Below are 20671 nucleotides of genomic sequence, written 5' to 3'. Positions count from 1 at the left end.
GAATATAACAAACTGGGATACTACTTAAAATTGAAATGAGTTGATAAATTATTTGAACAACTTTGAGGAATTAAGAAAATAGGTAGGGTTTTAGTCTATATAATCTCATATACTTGTCTAAAGTACAAAGAATTAATATGTTTCTTCAATGCAGCAGGCATAAGGAATTAGTATATTTATTGAAGTGAGAATTAATGAGTTAAGTGCACGTATCAAGTCAATCTAGAGGATCTAGTGGAGCATAATTGGAAATTTATACATACTAGTATTCAACATTAACATGTTAAAAAGTGGAATCCACATTGATTTAATAGTTCACTGATTAATCGTTAATTTTTCGATTGTTGCGAGACTGAAGTTTGTTTCGCAAAGTAAGAAATTGTTGATTTCTAGAACTTTATATAATTTGTGGTAAATTGGAAGGAAATTTTAGCACAACTTAAGAAATATCGCTATGATTTTAGACGAAACATTTAAATATGAGTAAAATAGAATGAGAATGATAGAGTAGCAACTTGAATGTCATGACCAGATTGTGGGAACAATTGTTTTTAGCAGTTGATGAAGAAGACGGTTAATATACTCTATTTTCTTTAAAAAAAAAAAATCAATTGTGATGGTTTGCAATACTAAATGGGGATGCCAACATTTTTTTCATTTTTTCCATTTTGTGCTAGTGTTGGTGATTTGCTTCTTCAAGTTATCAAGTATCCAATTATATTGTTGGCAAAATAAACCAAGTTTAGAAGTATTTATTTATTCATTTACTAATTTTATTGGAGTCAGATCTTTAGTAGTTCAGTTATTTAGAAGTACGTGTTGATGTAAATGATTCTCATCCAACAAGACTGATAGGTTATAAATAAAGGATTAGTAGTGATATTTTCTTAAAAGAGTCCAATAAGTGTACGTATAAGGTTATGTTGTGTGACTTTCTTCCATTATTTTGAAATATTAATAATATTATGAGTTATTTATTTCTTCCCTTCCATATAAATATTTTGAATGATTTTTTTTATTCCTTCAATTCTATAAACCTGCACGTATCAATTATTATTAGACTAAATTTGGGTTCTATAAGTGGTATCAAAGCTAGTCTACAAGGAGGTTAGCCCTGCATTTCCACTATCATAGAGTTAGGCCATAAAGTTGTCAGGGAGTATATAGTTGATCAAGTTAAACCATGAAGTTCGTCCTAAAATTTGCAATAGGTGAAGAATTTGACTATACGATTGGTATGAAAATTATCAGATTGTTACGGGTATTATGACAAAGATTAGAGAAGAATCTTATCAAATTTGTTGATTGTAGCGGATTGTCCAATTGAAAGATTTGATTAATTAATCGGAGAGACTAGGAAAACTTGATAGAAGGGAGAGGCAAATTTATTCAGGCATATGAGTTGTTAAATAATGATAGAATTTTATAGAAATTTGATTGATGGTGAAAATTTTGCTATATTAACTTCTATAAGTGCAAATAGTTATGTATATTTTAATTAAGTTTTAAAAGTGGAAAAATATCTAGAACAATAATTTGAATGATTTTCTTTGTTGAATTTTTGCAAGTGAGTTCCCAAACACATGTTTTCAAGATGAATGCACGATTATTCTTTTTAGTGATGCGTAAAATAATGGCAGAAAGTATTTACAAAACTTTTTTTCATTGTACTAAAATCCCTTGGAGATTTTGGATTTATTAAGTTTTATAGACTATTGAGAAGAAATATACTTTCAAATTGAAATTTGATTGTTAGTATTAGGTTGTAGATTTTGAGAATAATAGATTTGTTGATGATATGAGTAATTTTAAAATTTTGAATTTGTTGAGATTTTTTATTTGCATACTTTGTTTAGAGAAATTGGGAGCACTGAATTTGTTGAAGAAAGAGAGTTTATTGATTTAGTAAAAGAAGAAGAAAATTTTGATTTGGTAAGTAAAGAAAAAGAAATTATTCTTGGAAAATTTGTTGGCTCGGACTTTCTTCAAGGTGAAGGGAAGAAGTTTTATTTAATAGATATGGATTTTGTTGAAGTTGAAAATATTTTGCTATTAAAGAATTGATTGATAGTATGAATTTTTTTACTGATTATGATAGTAAGGTTTCTGAATTATTTGGTATTAGTGATCATTTTAGCAAGAAAGAAATTTATGATTTTGTATTCTTAGGCACTTATATTTGGTGATAAATATGGTGACTCTGGTGATAAATGGGTTTGCATGAATGACTGTTTTGATTGAGAAGAAATTGCTGAGAAATTATTTGTAAAATATAAAGTCGTACATTACCATGAGTAAACATGAAAATTAATTTTAAGGTATTGCACACCGTCTCTACGGCTACAGAATTTTCAATAATGTTGGTTGTTCAAGATGGGGTTGGACCTGTCTTAATGAAGAATTTATTTTAAAACATGCACTGTTGGCAAAATAAATTAAACTTAGAAGTATTTATTTATTTATTTACTAGTTTTATCAGAGTTAGGTTTTTAGTAGTTGTGTTATTTAGGTTGATGTAAGTAGTTTCTTATCTAACAAATCTAGATGGTTATAAATAAAGGATTAGTTGTGTTTTTTTTAAGAGTGTCTAAGAGCATCTATAAGGTTATATTATGATATGGCTTTCTTCCATTGTTTTGAAATATCAATAATATTGTGAGTTATTTATTTCTTCTCTCCCTCATACATAATTTGAGTGATTATTTTATTCCTTCAATTATGTAACCCTACACGCTTCAATTATTATTGGAATCCTAAATTTGGATTCAACATATATATTTAGGTAGGAACTTAATAATTTCAGTTACATTTCAATTTTATTACCTTGCATACATTATTTTTTTTTATCTCGCATATATTGCATTAAAAAAAATCTAACGTTAAGTAATATTGGAATAAAATTTTCAAAATATCTTCAATCCAAAAAAAGCAGCAGAAACAAAGCATAGTGTAAGAACATAACAAAGTTAGTGCAAATTAAATATAGTGTAAGAACATAACATAGAATCGTTTTGTTTTTTCCTTGGCCAACATACAATCTTACATGAATGTAGATGAATCTATGTGATGCACATTACTCCTACTATACAAAACTGAAGAGAAGAATTCATGAATTGTGTGAGAGTCCAAAAATTTTCATGTCTTATTTAAAACTTAGCTCATGTTACATTTTCCTTTCTGTTATTGGTTGACTTATATTGTCCCTTAAAACATTCATCACATTATATTACTAATCATGAGTTGTCGGGAGAATCTAATATTCTTACTTTGTCAAACATTTTGACTGATTAGTGATTGATTTCATAACTGAAACATACACACAATCGCTAGATTTTCTTATATTCTAGATCATCATCGATTATGACAGGGGCAAATTAAACGTTTGACGAACCCTACATTTGCAAGGCCCTTGAAGCCATCGATCTTATCCGACATTGTGGTGTTGAGGAATACTCTTACTTTTTGCCTACATGAACTCAATTACGAACATCGGATCGTAATTGCTCATGACATGTGAGAAAATTTCAGAGTTTTCATTCTGAATTTAATACCTTTCACTTAAAAAACAAAAAACTCACAACTTATCGCATTTTATACGATCACTTCCTTCTGATTCATGAATTTTAGTGCGAGCCTCAAGAGTTGATAATTTTAGAGCCTCAAGGGCTGATAGTTTTTCCCCCTCTTTATCAAACGAAAATGTGACAGTTTCTTGGATGCTGGCATAATAAATGTATTTGTTACTTGCTATCACTTATTTCCTTCTGATAATTCCTTCTTTGTTTTTTTTTTTTGATAGACAATTTAGTTTAAAGGAATTAAGGAAGTCACTACTGAACTGAACCTATAGAGAATCAAAGATACCTCATCCACGCAAATGGGCCAAATTCTCAAGTTAACTGTGATTATCTCTCATTATCAATTAGCAATGGAGGTGATCACTGTAAATGGATAAATGATTGTATCTCTTTTCCTATACAGAAATGGTTGTTAATCTTCCGCAGTTTTTTCTGTCACACTAACAGAAGTCGTACTTATTTGCCAAAGCAAATAACAGGAGTTTCACTTATCATCCTTCCTCCATGTCTTAATTGTACATCGATGTGCCTTGGATTATGAAAAAGACTAAATAATGACTAGATGGATCAAAATTCATACCATAGTCTCCTTTCTTTTCTTGAATTTGTTTCCCCTCAAATTCCAAAATGCTTCAATCTGGTAACAGCATCAAAGTTATTTACATGACACGTTAAGGAACAAGGCCGGTTATGGCACAAAACGTGGCTACATCCTAGTCGCTTGTTTTCGAATGATACTTGGAACGGAAAGAAAACTAGACGAGGTAGATTGCTGATCTATATAAGCCTAGAGTACACTAATGCAGCTTCTATTAACAACTCATTTTGAAGTACAAGGACACCAGAAACATGCTTTAAAATTGATGTTGTCCTCCCCCCACTTTGATTCTTAGGTGAACAATCAAGGCCACTCAAATATGGAGATAAAAATCAGATTGTGCTTTTTGCAGGTGGAATATATTCTTGGTGAATAAGGCAGTAATAGAACAGTATTAGACTCGTTCTTGCTAAGGTTGGTAATTGAAAGATAGTGAATTGAGAGTCATGATTTCACCAGAGGGGGACTAACTTTTTTAATGAATTTTACTTAAGAATAGCCACTGCATGCAGGGGCAATTTGTTTAGCCCATCTTAACATCTTTAAACTTAAAACAGTCTTGACTACTACCTCATGGAATGCAAAACAACTCGTCAAGATACAATGGAAATATGTGGTGGAGGAATAGCTGGAAATGGTGCGATTGTTAGGCCATCTTCGCTACCCTCCAAGCAAGCTTCAGAGAAGATGGAATTCATGAAGGGAGGGTGTCGTTTTACTCCGCCCCCCTTCTTGACAAAGACCTTTCAAATGGTGGAGGATACAAAGACGAACAATATGATTTCCTGGAATTCTGACGATACCAGCCTAATAGTCTGGGACCATCTCAAATTAGCTGCAGAGGTTCTACCAAAATATTTCAGCCACAACAATTTCTCAAGCTTCGTCTACCAACTCAACAACTATGTGAGTTTATGCATTTCAGATTATTGCATACCTTTTAGAGTAAATCCTTTTTCATAGCATGCATATTGTATTCTTTAGATAATTTTTTTTATCATCATTAGAAAGTCTCTGCAAAAATTTTTTATGTCTATCATAACTCATAAACCTAGGTAAATGCCTTTTTCTTGTACTTATACTTGCTACTTTTGCTCATGCTTTGTGTTAGCAGTTTGAATGTCAAATAAATTCTTCGTTGTGACTCGAATTCAATAGCAATTGGGATCCTCCCCCCCTAATTTCTGATTGTTTGCTTTCTAAACTTAATAGGGATTCAGGAAGATTGGACCGAGGCAATATGAATACGAGAATAAATGGTTTCAGAGAGGGCAAGAACATTTGCTAATGAACATTAGAAGGCGATATGATGCAGATCCAACAATCAGGAAAAGACGAGGACCGAGGAAACAACACGTAATGGCTGCGAGGCCTTCAATGGAGGCAGAGCTGGAAATTTTCGAGGATCACATGAATGCACTGAAGGAAGAAATCACGGCTGCGAGGCCTTCAATGGAGGTAGAGCTGGAAATTTTCGAGGATCACATGAATGCATTGAAGGAAGAAATCACAAGCTCAAACTATCGAATGGGGAAACTTGAGAGTAGCATAGCCACCTTCAATAAAAATGTGAAAAGAATGGAGGCTAAGTCAAAAGCATTGATCAAGGTCTTAGCCGGAAAATTCGGCCCCGCCGTAGTTGAGAAGATAATTCAGCGTGTGGAGGAAGAACTAGAACTTGAAACCTTTCAGACCATGAAGAGAAGAAGAGTGATTCTACCACAAAGCTCGAAAACCACAACAAAGTCCATGAATGATGGAGCTTGTGGCATGGACCAAGATGATCAGGAGGCAAACACTTCATTGGCAGAATCAAAACAACGTGCTGATCAGAAACTATGGAAGAAGTTCGTGGGAGATGATTCAGTTAGCGAGGATGAGTCGGAGCAACAACTGTTGAGGCAACACTCAAGGATTGATATGGCTATTTAGAAGAGTTATGGACATTTTCTTTAAATATTAGTCACTTCTAATATTTACTTAATCTACTATATATATATATATATACATACTAACAATTATTATCTTTCCTTGCATTTAAATACTTTCTCTATTTAATATTGCCTACTTGCTCTTGTATTTATTTACCTTTTTAATTAATCTTATATTTTCAAAAATATAATACTTGAAATATATTTTAATGAATGCCCCATGGAGACCCGTTAGACAGACCAATTGTAATTTAAGAAAAAAAAATTAGTATATTCCAGCATGGGAGAGGCTCTTGTGCAACAGAAGAGCAAACAGTGGCATCTATGCTACCATACTTCATCAGTATTAAGGAAAGTTTTGGTAACCTCTTACTATAAGTTTATTGCTTAAAAAAATTGTAATTTAAGAAGTTATGCACTTAATATGGGTTCATTTGCCGCTATGCGATAATGTGATGTCATCGTCTCATTGAATACAAACGTGAAACCATTTTTCTTGAAAATGAAAAGGTAAAGGGATCAGGGACGGATTTACAGAGAGTAACAATTTAATGAATAGGCATGATATTTGTTTAGTTGAATCTAGGATGTTAATGTACTTTAAAAAATAATTTAACTGAAATAATAGCTATATTGAATTTTAATATTTTGATTAAATAGAGGAATTTTTTTAGAAAATTAACTAAAAAAATAATTGAAGTGAATATTAATTAGAACACGTGCCATAGAATTTTGCTTAACTATTATATTGCAATTCCTTTCCTTTTTTTTTTCCTTGTTAATTGTAATTATGTGTATGATAAAGTCCCGATTTTAGTATTTTTGTCATTTTAGTATTTTTGTGGTATTTTTTATTAGAACACGTGCACATAAATTCTGGACAAAAAAGATGATCAAAGTTGAATTTGAAATAAAATAATTCCATGTCAAAAGCGAAAAGAAGTGAAGAAAAATCTCTTGCATTTGAAAACCATAATTACTAGAATAAGAATTTAGCCGCAATAATATCAAGAATAACATAATGTAGGGAGTAGGGTTGGGTTGGGTAGTAAGGTCGGAAAAACCCAAGACATGCTAACAAAAAAGAAGAACATAATATACGAGTCAAGACTTGTTAACCATTGAATTTTTTGAAAGAATAGCCATTGCATTTTAAGAAAAGACCAACTGTCTATCTTGTTCATTTATTAAAAATAAAAAGAATGAGAGTAGAAGCAAAATGATTAATGTAATAGGGAGCGATCCTCGTGAAAAATAGAAATATAAGATTTGGGATTAGTTTTCCATTCTGCGCGCGTATATATATTGCAATATATAAACTATAAAGGGAATAAAGTTGTAAATTGCATCATCAAGTTTGGGAGTATTATATGAAGGGAAGATTATTTTGGCAGAAAAAATCAGAATGATTTCCTGCACCCAGGACATTTTTACGTTGGACAAAAAACTTCAGCATCCACTAAACTATTGGTCGAATCATGTTTTGGCCATCAAATTATTTTTCGTCATTGACTGCTAAATAGCTTAATCAGTAAACCTATAACCATTTGATTGATAATTGCTCGTAATATGCGAAATTAGCAATATACCCGGCAAAGCGCAGGGCAATTTTGCCATTTCATACATATGAAATTAAATATTTTTGGTTGACTCTCTCCCCATCGTCTCCTCTCTTCCTGTCTCTCCAACGGCACCAATCAGCGTGCCAGCACCAGATGGTTATGGACAGTTGTTACGAGGTGTTTACTTTCCCCGAATTTGGCCACGGCCGCGCGCGTTTAAGGGGCTAACAACAGTCCACTAGACTCTCAATCAGCAGAATTCCTCACAAAGTGCCTCAACTTTCCTGCTCCTACACCTCTTCCACTATCCAGTGGCGGCGTCGACAAAGATGGATTCACAACCACAGTTGTCTGATTACTGTTTTCTCACATACTCCCTCCTAATTTTAAACCCCAAATTCCTCATTAGAAAATTCTCCAAGGACATTAAAATCATTCAATAGATCCTTATAGTCATAGTCTTGTTTCCTATGAAAACCATCGTCGGCGACTACCAAATCACTTGTTCCTTTGTGATAGTGGTCATTTCCATCTCCTTTGAACTAGCGGCCGCCACTTCACTCCCCATCTCCTCCGTGTCTTCTTCGTCTCTCACACAAGACCTAGGTTTCAAAAATTTTTGTTAAAGCTACATCGAGAAACCCAAATGCATACTCCAAAATTACAAGAAAAATTCAACCAGAAATTAAACTAGGTATTAAAGAAAAATATTTGGGCTTTGGTACTTTGACGGATGTTGTGTGGGGATGAAAGCAAAAAGAAACCATAACCTAGGCGAGTTGTTTTGTTGCCACTCAATTCGGATGTGTACTAGTACTAGTATTTGGGAAAGAACAAATAGAAAGAGAAAAAACAAAAATAAAAACAAAAAACGAAAGGGAGGAAAATTGAGAGATCCGATTCTGGTAAAGCCACCGACCACTGTTAAGCTGAAGAGGAAGAGAACTGAAGCTGAGCAATGAACGTTAGCAGCACATATAGCAGGATCGAACAATTGAAAATCCTAGGCACTTGGCAGCCAACCTGTGCCTCATCCTGGGAAAGATGGCCATTGCAAGAGCAATCTGCTGCAACTTAATAAGTATATTACAACTATTTCTTGAAAACAATTCTTTTTTTCAGTGATAATTAAATATTTCGAACTTAAATTTTTAGATTTTTTTCCCATGCCCTTTTTTTTCTTGTCTAATACCAATAGTATATGCATCACTGAAAAGTTGGCTTACATGCATTTTTGTGCCATAATAATTTCATGTGGTGATAAATATTGATATTATTAATTAATGCATGCAAGGTGGCAATAACTAGATGGTGATGGTGGAGGGGTTGGATTGGGTGGTACGGGAGCTGAGAGTGTGAGTGAGAGGTCTCGGATTCGAGTCCTCCTGCTTACATTTAAAAAAAAAAAAAGAAGGTGATGGGTCAAGGATCAACCCCAATCATCCCGCCTAAAAGATGCACAGATGGTGTAGGTGTATGCAACGCAACATGCGATGCTCTGTGTTGTCTCTCATTGTGCAATACGTTTTAAAGTGAGTGGGTAAATATTGTAATTTGTAACAATATAACAAAATGACATATGCTTTGAATGATGTAGGTGAGTGAGATCCTTGTCTATTGGAACCGAATCCATTAATGATACTATTAGTCTGCCTGTTTATTCAAATGTGTTGAAAGATGATGATTGGGGATTATTCTCATTACCTGTTTCTCGATTGACACTGATGAAGAATTCACACTTCTTTTTTTTTTTCTTTTTTTTTTTCTTGTATGTCCAAATATGTCGATTGACAGTGATGATGATTGGGGAAAATTAAAATGTAAAGATGATTAGTTATTTGGGTAGTTATCAACTTAATTTAAAATTCTAAAACTAAAAGTTTTTTTTAATAAAGTTGGACCATTTTATTATAAGAGTACTAAAAACAGAGAGATCACAAAATGGCCCGCCCAACCCCATAATCCCTCATGCTATGTACGTATACTTGTCTTGATCGACATACTTAACCCTTAATAACAGCATTGTACATCATACTATAATGATAATTAACTATTAAGAAGGCTGATTTAAATGATAACATCAACATAGGAGAACCTTCATCAGGTTTACATGATTTTGCCGTCCACTAGATAATTATTCTGGGCACACAGAGCTACAACTAGAGCTTGCAACTTCTAAATTTTGGAGCTGGTGACAGGAACTGTTGGCTGATGACTGATGTACTAGAATAACTCTTGTAGCGAAGATCAAAACGGGCTCTCAAAATTTGCGTTTTGATAGCAACGCTAACATGCTTGCATTATCTAGTGACTAAAGTTGAAACTTTAGAAATAAGAAGTCCGGGTTCTAATGCATCTTTCCTCTCTTCGCTTCTTAAATTTCATCCTTCCTTTTTTTTTTTTTTTTTTTATGGGGTAGGGCCCGGGGGGCATGTTTGCATTAGATCAGCAGTACACATACGAGTCATTTACTCATGTTACTGTTTCAAGGGGGAGCTCTCAGCTCCTATTGGGAAATTTTTTCTCCTGTTGAACCAGTACATTACAGTATTCTAACAAATTTCTATTAGAATACCAATTACCTAAGAGGGTAATCATGAACTGAATGTCATATTGTTTGAGAAGTAAACTTGAGATATAGACACAGAATATTAGTCTTGGAAACTGACAGATCTAACCAAAGAAACTGACGCATTTATACATCAGGTTGGCTCGAGTCAGACAAGTTGAACTTCAAGAAGTAAGCCAACTGATGATGGATGTCAGAGCATAAAAGCCATAATTCACATCAACCGAACAAGCAAAACATTATATGTGGAAACATCTACAACCTTAAAAGGTGGAAAATGCTGATAACTCGATTGTTTTGAAGTAGATAGCTTTCTTTAGCTACTAGAAAATTATAAAAAGAAAAACTTTAGACACACACCATTGCACCGGAAAAAAAAAAATACACATCGCCACTCATGATGAGAGTTGCGCCTTGGGCAGACTTTGTCCCATTTAGGCTTAGCTTTATCTCATGTGGATGCAGAAGACCATGCACCTTCATGTTATGCTAAACAGGCATAGAAATAGCCGCAAAGGCTAGCTAACAGGGATATCTAACTTGACACACCCGGCAATGTAAACATATCCAAGTACCAGAATTATCTGTATAATTCTATTAGGCACCAGCAAATTTGTCCACGCCCTTGACCTGGATGATAGCAGGTGCTTGAACATTGAAAAGTTTCTCACAGATTAATCATGACTACAGTCAACATCTGGCTTCCAGATCTACACACGAAATACCAAAAATAGCCATATGAATCCATCATTCTTAGCTCAGAAACACTTTGAATCCACAAAAGATTACTTAGTAGTGCTAAATATAAATTTCTTAATTCTCCTTTCTAAAGAGCGCGGCGGCAACATGATAAGAGTTGGCAACGCCATGCATGGTGAGATTTTTATAGTATGTTTCATGACAGATACAATCAGAAGAGTGGCAAAAGTTTCAAAAACTTATTCTCTGTAAAATATGTCAAGCTAGAAGCGGTAAAGAATTAAGCATCAGTAAACAAATTTATGGAATGGGTGTATCCAACGTGTCAACAAACTAATAAATTTAGTAATTCCAACAAAACGGATACAAAAAGCATACTTGTACAACTTCCACCTATCAAAGATAATAAAATGCCACTTGTGAGTATTGATAAGATCAAGAAATGGTGGACCTGAGTCATATCTTTGAGAAATTTTCCTCATGCTAAGCAAGGCCATCAAAGCATTCCAGCAAGAGCTAAGTGGAACTTGGAATGGCAAAGGACAAGTATGAATGGATCTAAATTAGTACCAAAAGAGCAACAAGAGTGGACATTGACAAGGAGAACAGAATTAAATTTGCCCATTGTCGGAAGCAATCTTGATTCTGCATTTAGCGGTTAGAGACAATGTAGTCCAGAGAAAGTTTTGGCGACAGGAGGACTATAAACTTTGACAAGAAGAGACAAAAGGAGAAAGAACTTGAAGCAATCACTAGTGAAATTGAACTTTGACACAAATGTAATGTAGCTCCATTCAGGTTGCACAGACAGTAGGCTAGAAACTGGCATTGTTTTCAATAATTGGACTGCATAAGAACTTCTAATCCAGCATGGGAAGACCATCAATCAAGTATTTGCTTTAGAAAAACCTAACAGAGTAGAAAATTACAAAATCGATGCAGTGAATTGTTAAAATAAAAACAAAAGAAACTTAAGAGTAACTGCAATAGAGCTGGAACTTCACATGGTTCACAATTCATCCAGCAACTAACCTACATCATTCAATTCAATTGCAAAATAGGAAAACATCCAATTTATCAGCTAATATAATTCTCAACAAGCATTTCCACGAAACAAGGACAGAGTAGCTTCAATGATCATTTGATTGTTCACATGTGTGTGTGTGAGAGAGAGAGAGAAAGAGAGAGAGCAAACTAAACAGTAATTGAGAGGTGAAGACCATAACAAAAATCCTTGCTAAGCCTTGCTTTGGATGTTTCAGAAAATGGAAAATCATTGTTTTGTTCCATCCTTCTATTTTTTTAGTGAAAGATTGTACAGCAATTACAACCAGCAGTGTTGTGATACTGCAAGAATTTCTTTCAATTTCCAGTCCCTTGGGGCTCGAAAATATTTTATTCTATACCAAAACACTATGATGCAATCTGTTAGAAGGACAGAAAGAAGTACAAAAATTATCCAGAATTCTTATCAATGCCCCTTTACGAACATTACACAACAGTTCTATACCTACACCCATTTTAATTCTTAGTGCAGGGTAGATGATACTCATCAAATTCAAGCTTGACAAGTTTTATTTAATGATGAAAATTATTACTTGTAAATACTACATTTGACTGGCTGGTACTGGTGTCAAGCTGCATGCCATATTACAGAGAATTCTTTATTTTTGCCAAATAAATTAGCAATGAATTCACAGATTAACCTTTGCAATCCAGTGAAAAAAGCCTCTCCACATTGCAGCTCAAATGGAGTAACTGAAAATTGCAAATTGGAAAAATTTACATAAACACACTGAAATGGACTTCATAACTTTTATACCTGAATGTTACAAATTTCATCAAAAAACAGCAGGCAGCGACTTGGGATCAAGTTCAAAAGATCCCTCTGGTACACCTTCCCTTTTATAGCTGCTCATCCTAAAAGAAGGTACTGCATGGGAGAACCTAAAGAATTCTTCATCGTGTATCACAAAAATATCCTCCTTATCATGGCTTCTTCTGTGATATAAGCTTGCATATCCTTCCAATTTATCCAGGTAAGCAACTTTAGTGTCAAAAGAATTTCTCTGGACAATCTCAACTATCTCATACTGGCAGCGTAAATGATTATCAGGTTTCGAAGCCCAGCAATTAGTATTCCAGTCCTTATAGAGGGCCCAAGTCTCTCCCTCTTGAGGATGAATTAAGTAATGAGTAATAAGATGCCAAGAAGTAAGAGTCTCTTTGTAGCAAACTTGATACGAAAAGTTACAACTAGACAATGACAAGGCCTCTTCTTTACCACATATAAATCCACCACAACCAACTGGTAAGCCAGTATCTATCCACTCGTTCCAACCCTGCGATGTATCAGGTAACTTCACACTTTTGGACCTCTTATACGGCATTGTAAGTTGATAATGTGCCACAGGCTGGAGCCATGCAACAAGAACAATAGGATCACGTACCTTCAGGATCCTTGCATATAATTTTTGTATCTTATCATTACTACTATGATAGGAACGAGCCCAAATTTGACCAACACGAAAGCTGCTTAAGGTGTACGCTCTTCTGAAGTTATTAAACAATTTGTTCGAATGATAAGTAGGACTTGAGTTTGAATTGGCCAAGCCTAAACCTGCCTGACCAAGATCACATGCTGAACCTGAATAAGCTGAATCGGATTCCGACACTGAATGGGACTCCTTTAGATCACATCCCAAACCTGAATGACCTGAATCACCAGAGTCTGATCCAACCAGATCAATGAGAGCACGTTGTTCAGATTCATTCTCAGATGCGCCCTTGTCTTCACTTTTCCTTCTTTTCTTTGTCCTTTCTGGGGATGGTGTTGGATTTATTGAACCCGGTTTATTAGAACAACATTCCTTGCTTTTCAGAGCAGAGTCAAGCTCTCTCTGTTTCATGACAAGCTCCTTCTGTAACTCCAAAACCTTTTCCCTAGCCTCAAGCTCACTTTCTCTAGCTTCAAGCATCCCCTGTTTTGAACCCAAAACCTTTTCCCTCAACTCAATCTCCTTCTCTAAACTCTCCAACTTTTCCTTTTTCTTATCAAGCTCATTTTCTCTACTCCCAATCTGTTTCTTAACCAACTCGAGCTCCCTCCAACGATCCGCTACCTGCCTTTCTTTCAAACATATTTCTCTAAAACCCTCATCGACAGAACATCTAAGATCCCCAATATGTTTCCCCTCCAACTCTATCCTCTCAAAAAGCCCTCCTATCAACTTCTCTTGCTCACTCAATTTCTCTTCCCTAACTCTAATATCATCTCTAATCAAACTCAATTCATTCTTTTTTACATCCAATTCTTTCCACCCTTGTTCCAAAATCAAACGAAACTCTCTCTCCTTCTCCTCAAATTCCTTCGCCCGAGCTTCAATGGCCTCTAGCATCAGAGCAAGTTCTCTAGAACTTTCAGAAAGAGATCCTTGTACTCCATTCAGATGATTTTCTCTAGCTTCCAATCCAGTCAAAGCCTCTCCGAAACAATTCCGTATCAAGTCCAAATTTTGTTCAAATTTCCCAGATATCTCCTCCAGAACACCCATAAATGAGTGTGGTTTATAATAACCGCGATAACAAAAGCTTAGAAAATAAAGCTTTTATCTCCAAAAAAAACTAGTACCTGTGCTGGTAATCCGGCAGCAATTGAAGGAATATGGATGTAGTTCGGCGACTATGTCGAGTTTTAGTGAGCTGTGCTAGGGCTGAAATGGCGAGAGGTAGGGTTTATGGCCCATTTCCGACCGACCGGTCAACACATTTTGAAAATAGTTCGGTATTTCGGTTCGCGGCCATTCCTCAATTGTATTTCTTTACGTTTCTTTTTGCGGTATTTCGGCTTTTACCTTTACGTTTCAATTGTATTTCGGTCAATGTTTTAAAACTTGGACTGCTAATTGAATCGGTAAACTGTTCGGATCAAGGTTCAATCGATCGGACCGATTCAACTCTGATTCAATAAAATTTTAAAAAAATAATTTATATAAATATATATGTGCACAAAATAAAATATATAACGGACTAATTTAAAACTTTATATGATGGAAAGTTTACTATTTTTAAATAACTTGGATTTTCAAAAATAAATTTTTACATTATAAGTTGAAACAAATAAATTTCATCTCAATTTCAATTTCAATTATATCTACCAAAAAAATCTTAAATCCAACCCAAAAATATCACAATATTTTGAAATTATACAAAATTCACGTCTATGAGAATTTAGACATTGTGAACTTAAATTTTAATTTACATTTTTGAAATTTAGAGATTGCAACTTAAAAAAGAAAGTTTGAAATTTGAAGGAAGTCAGGAGCATCGAAAATAGAGATGTAAACTTGATAAAAAAACAAAAAAAATGAGATAAAAGTGAGTGGTTGTGGCATTAAATAATTTGGGTTAAAGAAAAATAATTCTTTTTTAACTTTTTTCAATTTAATGGACAAAAACAAAATTAAAAGATGGAACAAAACATCAATAAATTAAAACTAAAAAGCTTTGATTAAAAAGAGAGTAACAAAAGAAAAGAGGAGAGAAAGAGAAAGTGAGAGAGAGTGTTGAAAATTAGACAAAAAGAGTCATGAAATGATGAAATTTTGTAAGAAAAATAAAAAAGAAAAGAAATATGGGTGTTTGTTTTATATAAATAAGTTATCAAAAAAGCCTAATAAAATGTGATGGTGCAATGGTTACTACATTGGTCTTCTATTACAAAGGTCTTGATAGTTGCATTTTGCAAATTTTAAGAAAAAAAGAGGGGAAATTTGAAAACCAACCACCGGTTCAACGGTTTTCACGGGTTTGACCGATTTTCTGACAAAGTCAACTCTAACATAGAACGAGACTGGTGCCATGATCGGTTCGCGGTTCAACCGATCAAACCGACTGGTTCGATCCGATTTTCAAAACACTGATTTCGGTGTCGGATTGAAGTAGATTGCATAGAATTGTCAATGGGGCCGGTACTAGCACAAGTTCGCCATTTCGACTTCTCCAAAATAGGACTAGATTTTAGTCTTTTACTCATAGTTATTAAATCCAGTTCGACCCGACAATCGAACCGATCAACCAAACATTAGACCAGGCTGGGTTTTAAATTAGATCGTTTAAACAATCAAATCGTTGACTAGTCAACGAATTGGCGGTTTGACCAAATTAAACCTGAAACCTGGCCGATTTTGTCTTAAACCCGTAGAAAAATTGTATGCCTTTGCTGGAAGTTGAACCTTGGTCATCTGACCATTGCAACAACGAGGACACCACCAAGCTACGTCACGATATGGTGATAAGGTTACTTACTTATAATATATAAACATTTTATCTTTGTTTTTTATTTCTCTAAAACAAATTTATTTATAATCTTTTAATAAAAATTTATGACCCCCAAACTCTATAAGTTATAAAATGGACTTCAAAAATAACATATTATATAATTCATTTTAAAAATAAATATTATTTTTAATAAATTTTTGCACTTAAAATTTATAAATAAGTTAGATAATTACACTAAACATAGATAAAATTTTATACTTGAAGTTTGGTGAATTACTAAATAACTTTATATTTTATTGATTCTTATATGAATTAATTATTTTATAGCAAATTAAATTATATGAGCATTTGTTATGACATTATTTATTACAATTTATATCATATATCTTATATTTAAAATTATGAAATATAATATTTAAATATATGTAATGACCCATCGGTTCAACCACTCACCTATTAGTTGAACCAATAACCCGTTGACCCACCTCGGTCGCCGGGTTCCCTCCCGAGTTGTGTTTAATAACTATGCTTTTACTTGAATTAGGACTGGATTGTAAGTGGGTTCAAAGATGGAGCACAATTAACAATAGGCTATGTTTTGGGCCAAATTAGGCTTAACTAGGGATATAAATAAGTATAAACAAATCGAATATTATGAAACAATTAAAAGTGTGGATGTCCATTTGTATTCTCAAAAGAACTAATTCATAATTCATTGATCCCAATGGAATTAATTCATAATTCATTACTACATTATGTAAAGGAATTATAATGGATAAACGGTTTCAATCCATAAATCCATTCATGTATTGGAAGAACCGTTTCATATACTATTCATGTTCTTGTAGTAATGAGTGTTTAATAGAATTGATTTACCTTTAATTTTGTAATACGTATATATAGAGGTACCTTGACACCTTTTGGAATTACTTTTTGATTAGTTGGAATAATAAGAATACTATTCTCTATTTCTCTATTTCTCTATTTCTTTCTCTAATATTTCAATTCCTATTATAGTAATTTATTTTATTAGTTTTATAACACGTTGTCAGCATGAGTTTCTACTTCTGAGTAAAGGTGAAACACGAGAATCTGTCGAGATTCTGCTAGTATCAAATAAACTATTGGATATTTTTTCGAGCAGCCATTGACTACCTATTGAGGTAAACCTTTGACCCACAAACTTATTTCAATTTCATATGGCTAATATTTGAATGATCGCAAAATACAAGTGCCTACTGCTGAGCAACCATTAAACACAAACATATAATGTTTGACATCTTTGAAGTAATATTTCTGCTTTTAATTCTACTTATTTTTAGAATTATTTGTTACAGATACTTATATTCTGATGCAATGAGTTTTGAAGATACTATTATAGAAAATCAATTATGTTTAAGGATCCACTTGTCCTTTGAATATTTAAAGAAAAAAATTCGACCACCTGAAAATGATCGTTCTATAACGAAAAGATTTGGCCACCAGAAGATGGTCATTATTTCAAAATTTGGTATGATAAATTTACTTATGGCTACAAGTACACAATTCTGCTATATTTAGAATTATTTTTTAGTTGAAAATAAATATTCTCTACATATTTCTCAAATATGCTCTTATAGTATTAATATTGAGAAAAATTTGAAAAGTATTCTGTACTTATTGCATGCTAGTTCTAGTCCATTCTCAGAAGTGAATGCGATTAAATTTCAATTGATTAGTTACAGTTGCTGCCATGACTATGATTTTGATAAATATGTATTTTACTATAACAAGAGAAAAAGTTATCACTTGAAGTGGGATAATAATGATAACGACAAGAAAGTAAGGATCCTGAAGATAAATGTTCCAAAATACATTTGACAAATCAAAATTATAATAGCATCTTCACATGACCAATTTCTTTAAACGCTCTGAAGGTGTATAATGATTGATTTAATTTATGATAGTAATTGGCTTTTCTTTCTGAAGAAGAAATGGATGTTAAATATTTGGTATCAATGGATTGTGGTAATGATATTTGTCCCGTAAGAATTATGGTGACAATGACATGCGTCTCATTAATAAGTACTACTATATACACTATATTCCAATAAGAGAGACAAACACAATCAGTGGTAGTGCTTAAGTGACTAAAAGCTCCAGAAGAGCCACTACTACACTTCTTCCCGTAGAAGAAATGTAGTAGTGGCTCTTCTGGAGCTTTTAGTCACTTAAGCACTATAGAAGAAATGTTTATCATAAACAAAGCACTACTTTTTACCATGTCTCGAAAAATTTATTGAATTTGAATATCCGTCGAAATGGATATCAAATTGAGACACTAAATGAGACAATAATAAAGATCATGTTTAGAAATCAAGTGAGATAAATGTTAATTATGTCATAATAACCATTCGAGATTCGAAAGAGAAATTGTTATCAATATATTTGTCTTCATTCCCATTTGATTTATAATCATCACCTATAGTAAATCAGAAGTTTACTGATCCCAATGAATACATGATTTGGCAAAAGTGAGAACATTTGAAAGTTGACAAGTCTTTATACATACCATTTTTAAATTATATATGGCTCCAAAAGAAATTTAAAATTTATGTCAGGTATGAATCACCTTTTACGATTAAATATTGTAAAATATTGATGGGTGATTTATTTAATGACTTATTTATTCTGATGAGTTCCGATTCCTGATATTAGGGGGAGCAAAAGATCAATAGAAAAGGAAATCTTTTGAAAAATTGGATTTTCTCGATCCTCATATAAAATAATATGAACTGGAAGTTCAAAAAATTATTCATTTGTAAAAAGTTGCAAATCAATTGTCAGATATATTATTGACTCGAGAAGAGTCATTAAATCGACTATTCCTGCAGGAAATACTCTGGTTAAAATTAACATCCCTGAAGTACATGTATAAGTGCTACAAATAAATTTAAGACCGGCCTACCTAAATAAAGTATAAATTGATTTCAAATATCTCTAGAGATTAAATAAATGTCATGACAAAATTCAAACTCATGAAGAGGTCGCTCTTAAAGAGCCAACTCCTGAAGAGAATGAAATCATAGACAATTTAATTGGAGCATAATGAAATGTAACACTTGATATTATAAAAGTTGATGAGAATCATGAATCCAGATCGGTTGATAAATGTTGATATAGAAATGATTGGCTAAAATGAGAAAATGCGATCCAATCTGAATTAGATTTACTGGTTAAAAGAAAAGCTTTTGGACCTATAGTCCAAACACCTGAAATATAAATCCAGTAGGATATAAATGGGTATTTGAGAGAAAAAAATGAGAAAAATGAAATTGTGAGGTATAAAGCAAGACTTGTAGTCCAAGGAATTTCACAAAGGCCTGAATTTGATTATGATGAAACGTATTCACCTGTAATGGATGATATCACATTTAGATATCTTGTGAGTTTTGCAATACCTGAAAAATTAGATATGCATCTAATGGACGTCAACACTGCATATTTATATGGAAATCTTGAAAATGATATTTATATAAAAATTCTCCAAGGATTCAACATTCCTGAAGCATGCAAATCAAATTTTAAAGATATTTATTCTATTAAATTACAAAAGTTTTTGTATGGGATCAAACAATTTGGACGTATGTGGTATAACCACATCAATGAATATTTAACTAAAGAAGGTTATACAAATGATCCAATATGTCAATGTATTTTTATCAAGAAAAATAGATCAAATTTTGTGATAATTGCTGTATATGTTGATGATCTAAATATGACTAGAACTCCTGAAGAGATTCAAAATAGTGTTGAATATTTGAAGAAAGAATTTGAGATCAAAGTTTTTGGAAAAACAAAATTTTGCTTTGGTTTACAAATTGAGCATTTGAAAAATGAAATTTTTGTCCATCAAACTGCTTATACTCGGAATGCATTAAAGCGATTTTATATGGATAAGGCACATACATTAAGTACCACAATGGTCGTCAGGTCATTAGATCCTATCCTAATAAGGATCCTTTTGAACCGTTAGAGGAAGATAAAGAGATACTTGGTCATGAAATACCATATCTCATTGCAATTAGTGCACTAATATATCTTGTTAATTGTATAAGACCAGATATATCATTTGCAGTGAATTTATTAACAAGATTTAGTTCCTCGCCCACAAAACGATATTGGAATGGTATTAAACATATTTTTCGTTATCTCCAAAGAATAATTGATCTTGGCTTATTTTATTCAAATAAATCTAAATCTGAATTACTTGGTTATGCTGATTCTAAATATTTATCTGACCCGTATAAAGCAAGATCTCAGACTGGTTACCTATTTACATAAGGAGGTACAACCATTTTTTGGCGATCTACTAAGCGGTCATTAGCCGCCACTTCATCGAATTATGCTGAAATAATAGCAATTCATGAGGCCAGTCTAGAATGTGTTTGGTTAAGATCAATGATCCACTATAT

The 20671-nt window shown here is 33.1% G+C and overlaps 1 protein-coding gene across 2 annotated transcripts; it reads right to left on the bottom strand.

The window, feature by feature from the left end:
- Window positions 1–10451: 10451 nt before the first annotated feature.
- On the bottom strand, window positions 10452–14765 carry LOC113727542 (uncharacterized). 2 transcript variants are annotated; one of them, XM_027251766.2, is made up of 2 exons: window positions 12760–14765; window positions 10452–10948 (listed from the first exon to the last, which is right to left on the bottom strand). In XM_027251766.2, the coding sequence occupies exon 1, from the start codon at window positions 14489–14491 to the stop codon at window positions 12779–12781; it is 1713 nt and encodes a 570-aa protein (XP_027107567.1). In that variant the 5' UTR covers window positions 14492–14765; the 3' UTR covers window positions 10452–10948; window positions 12760–12778. The 2 variants fall into 2 exon arrangements, with proteins under 2 accessions (XP_027107567.1, XP_027107568.1); XM_027251767.2 differs by lacking the exon at window positions 10452–10948 and adding an exon at window positions 11062–11846.
- Between the last annotated feature and the right edge of the window lie 5906 nt (window positions 14766–20671).

This window comes from Coffea arabica, chromosome 2c (genome assembly GCF_036785885.1).
Source record: "Coffea arabica cultivar ET-39 chromosome 2c, Coffea Arabica ET-39 HiFi, whole genome shotgun sequence".
Taxonomy (NCBI): Eukaryota; Viridiplantae; Streptophyta; class Magnoliopsida; order Gentianales; family Rubiaceae; genus Coffea; species Coffea arabica.
This window is presented reverse-complemented; position numbering and strand designations above follow the sequence as displayed.

What these genes read in the sequence shown, in the direction of transcription:
- LOC113727542 (XM_027251766.2), bottom strand. Translation starts at nt 14,491, where the DNA reads ATGGGTGTTCTGGAGGAGATATCTGGGAAATTTGAACAAAATTTGGAC.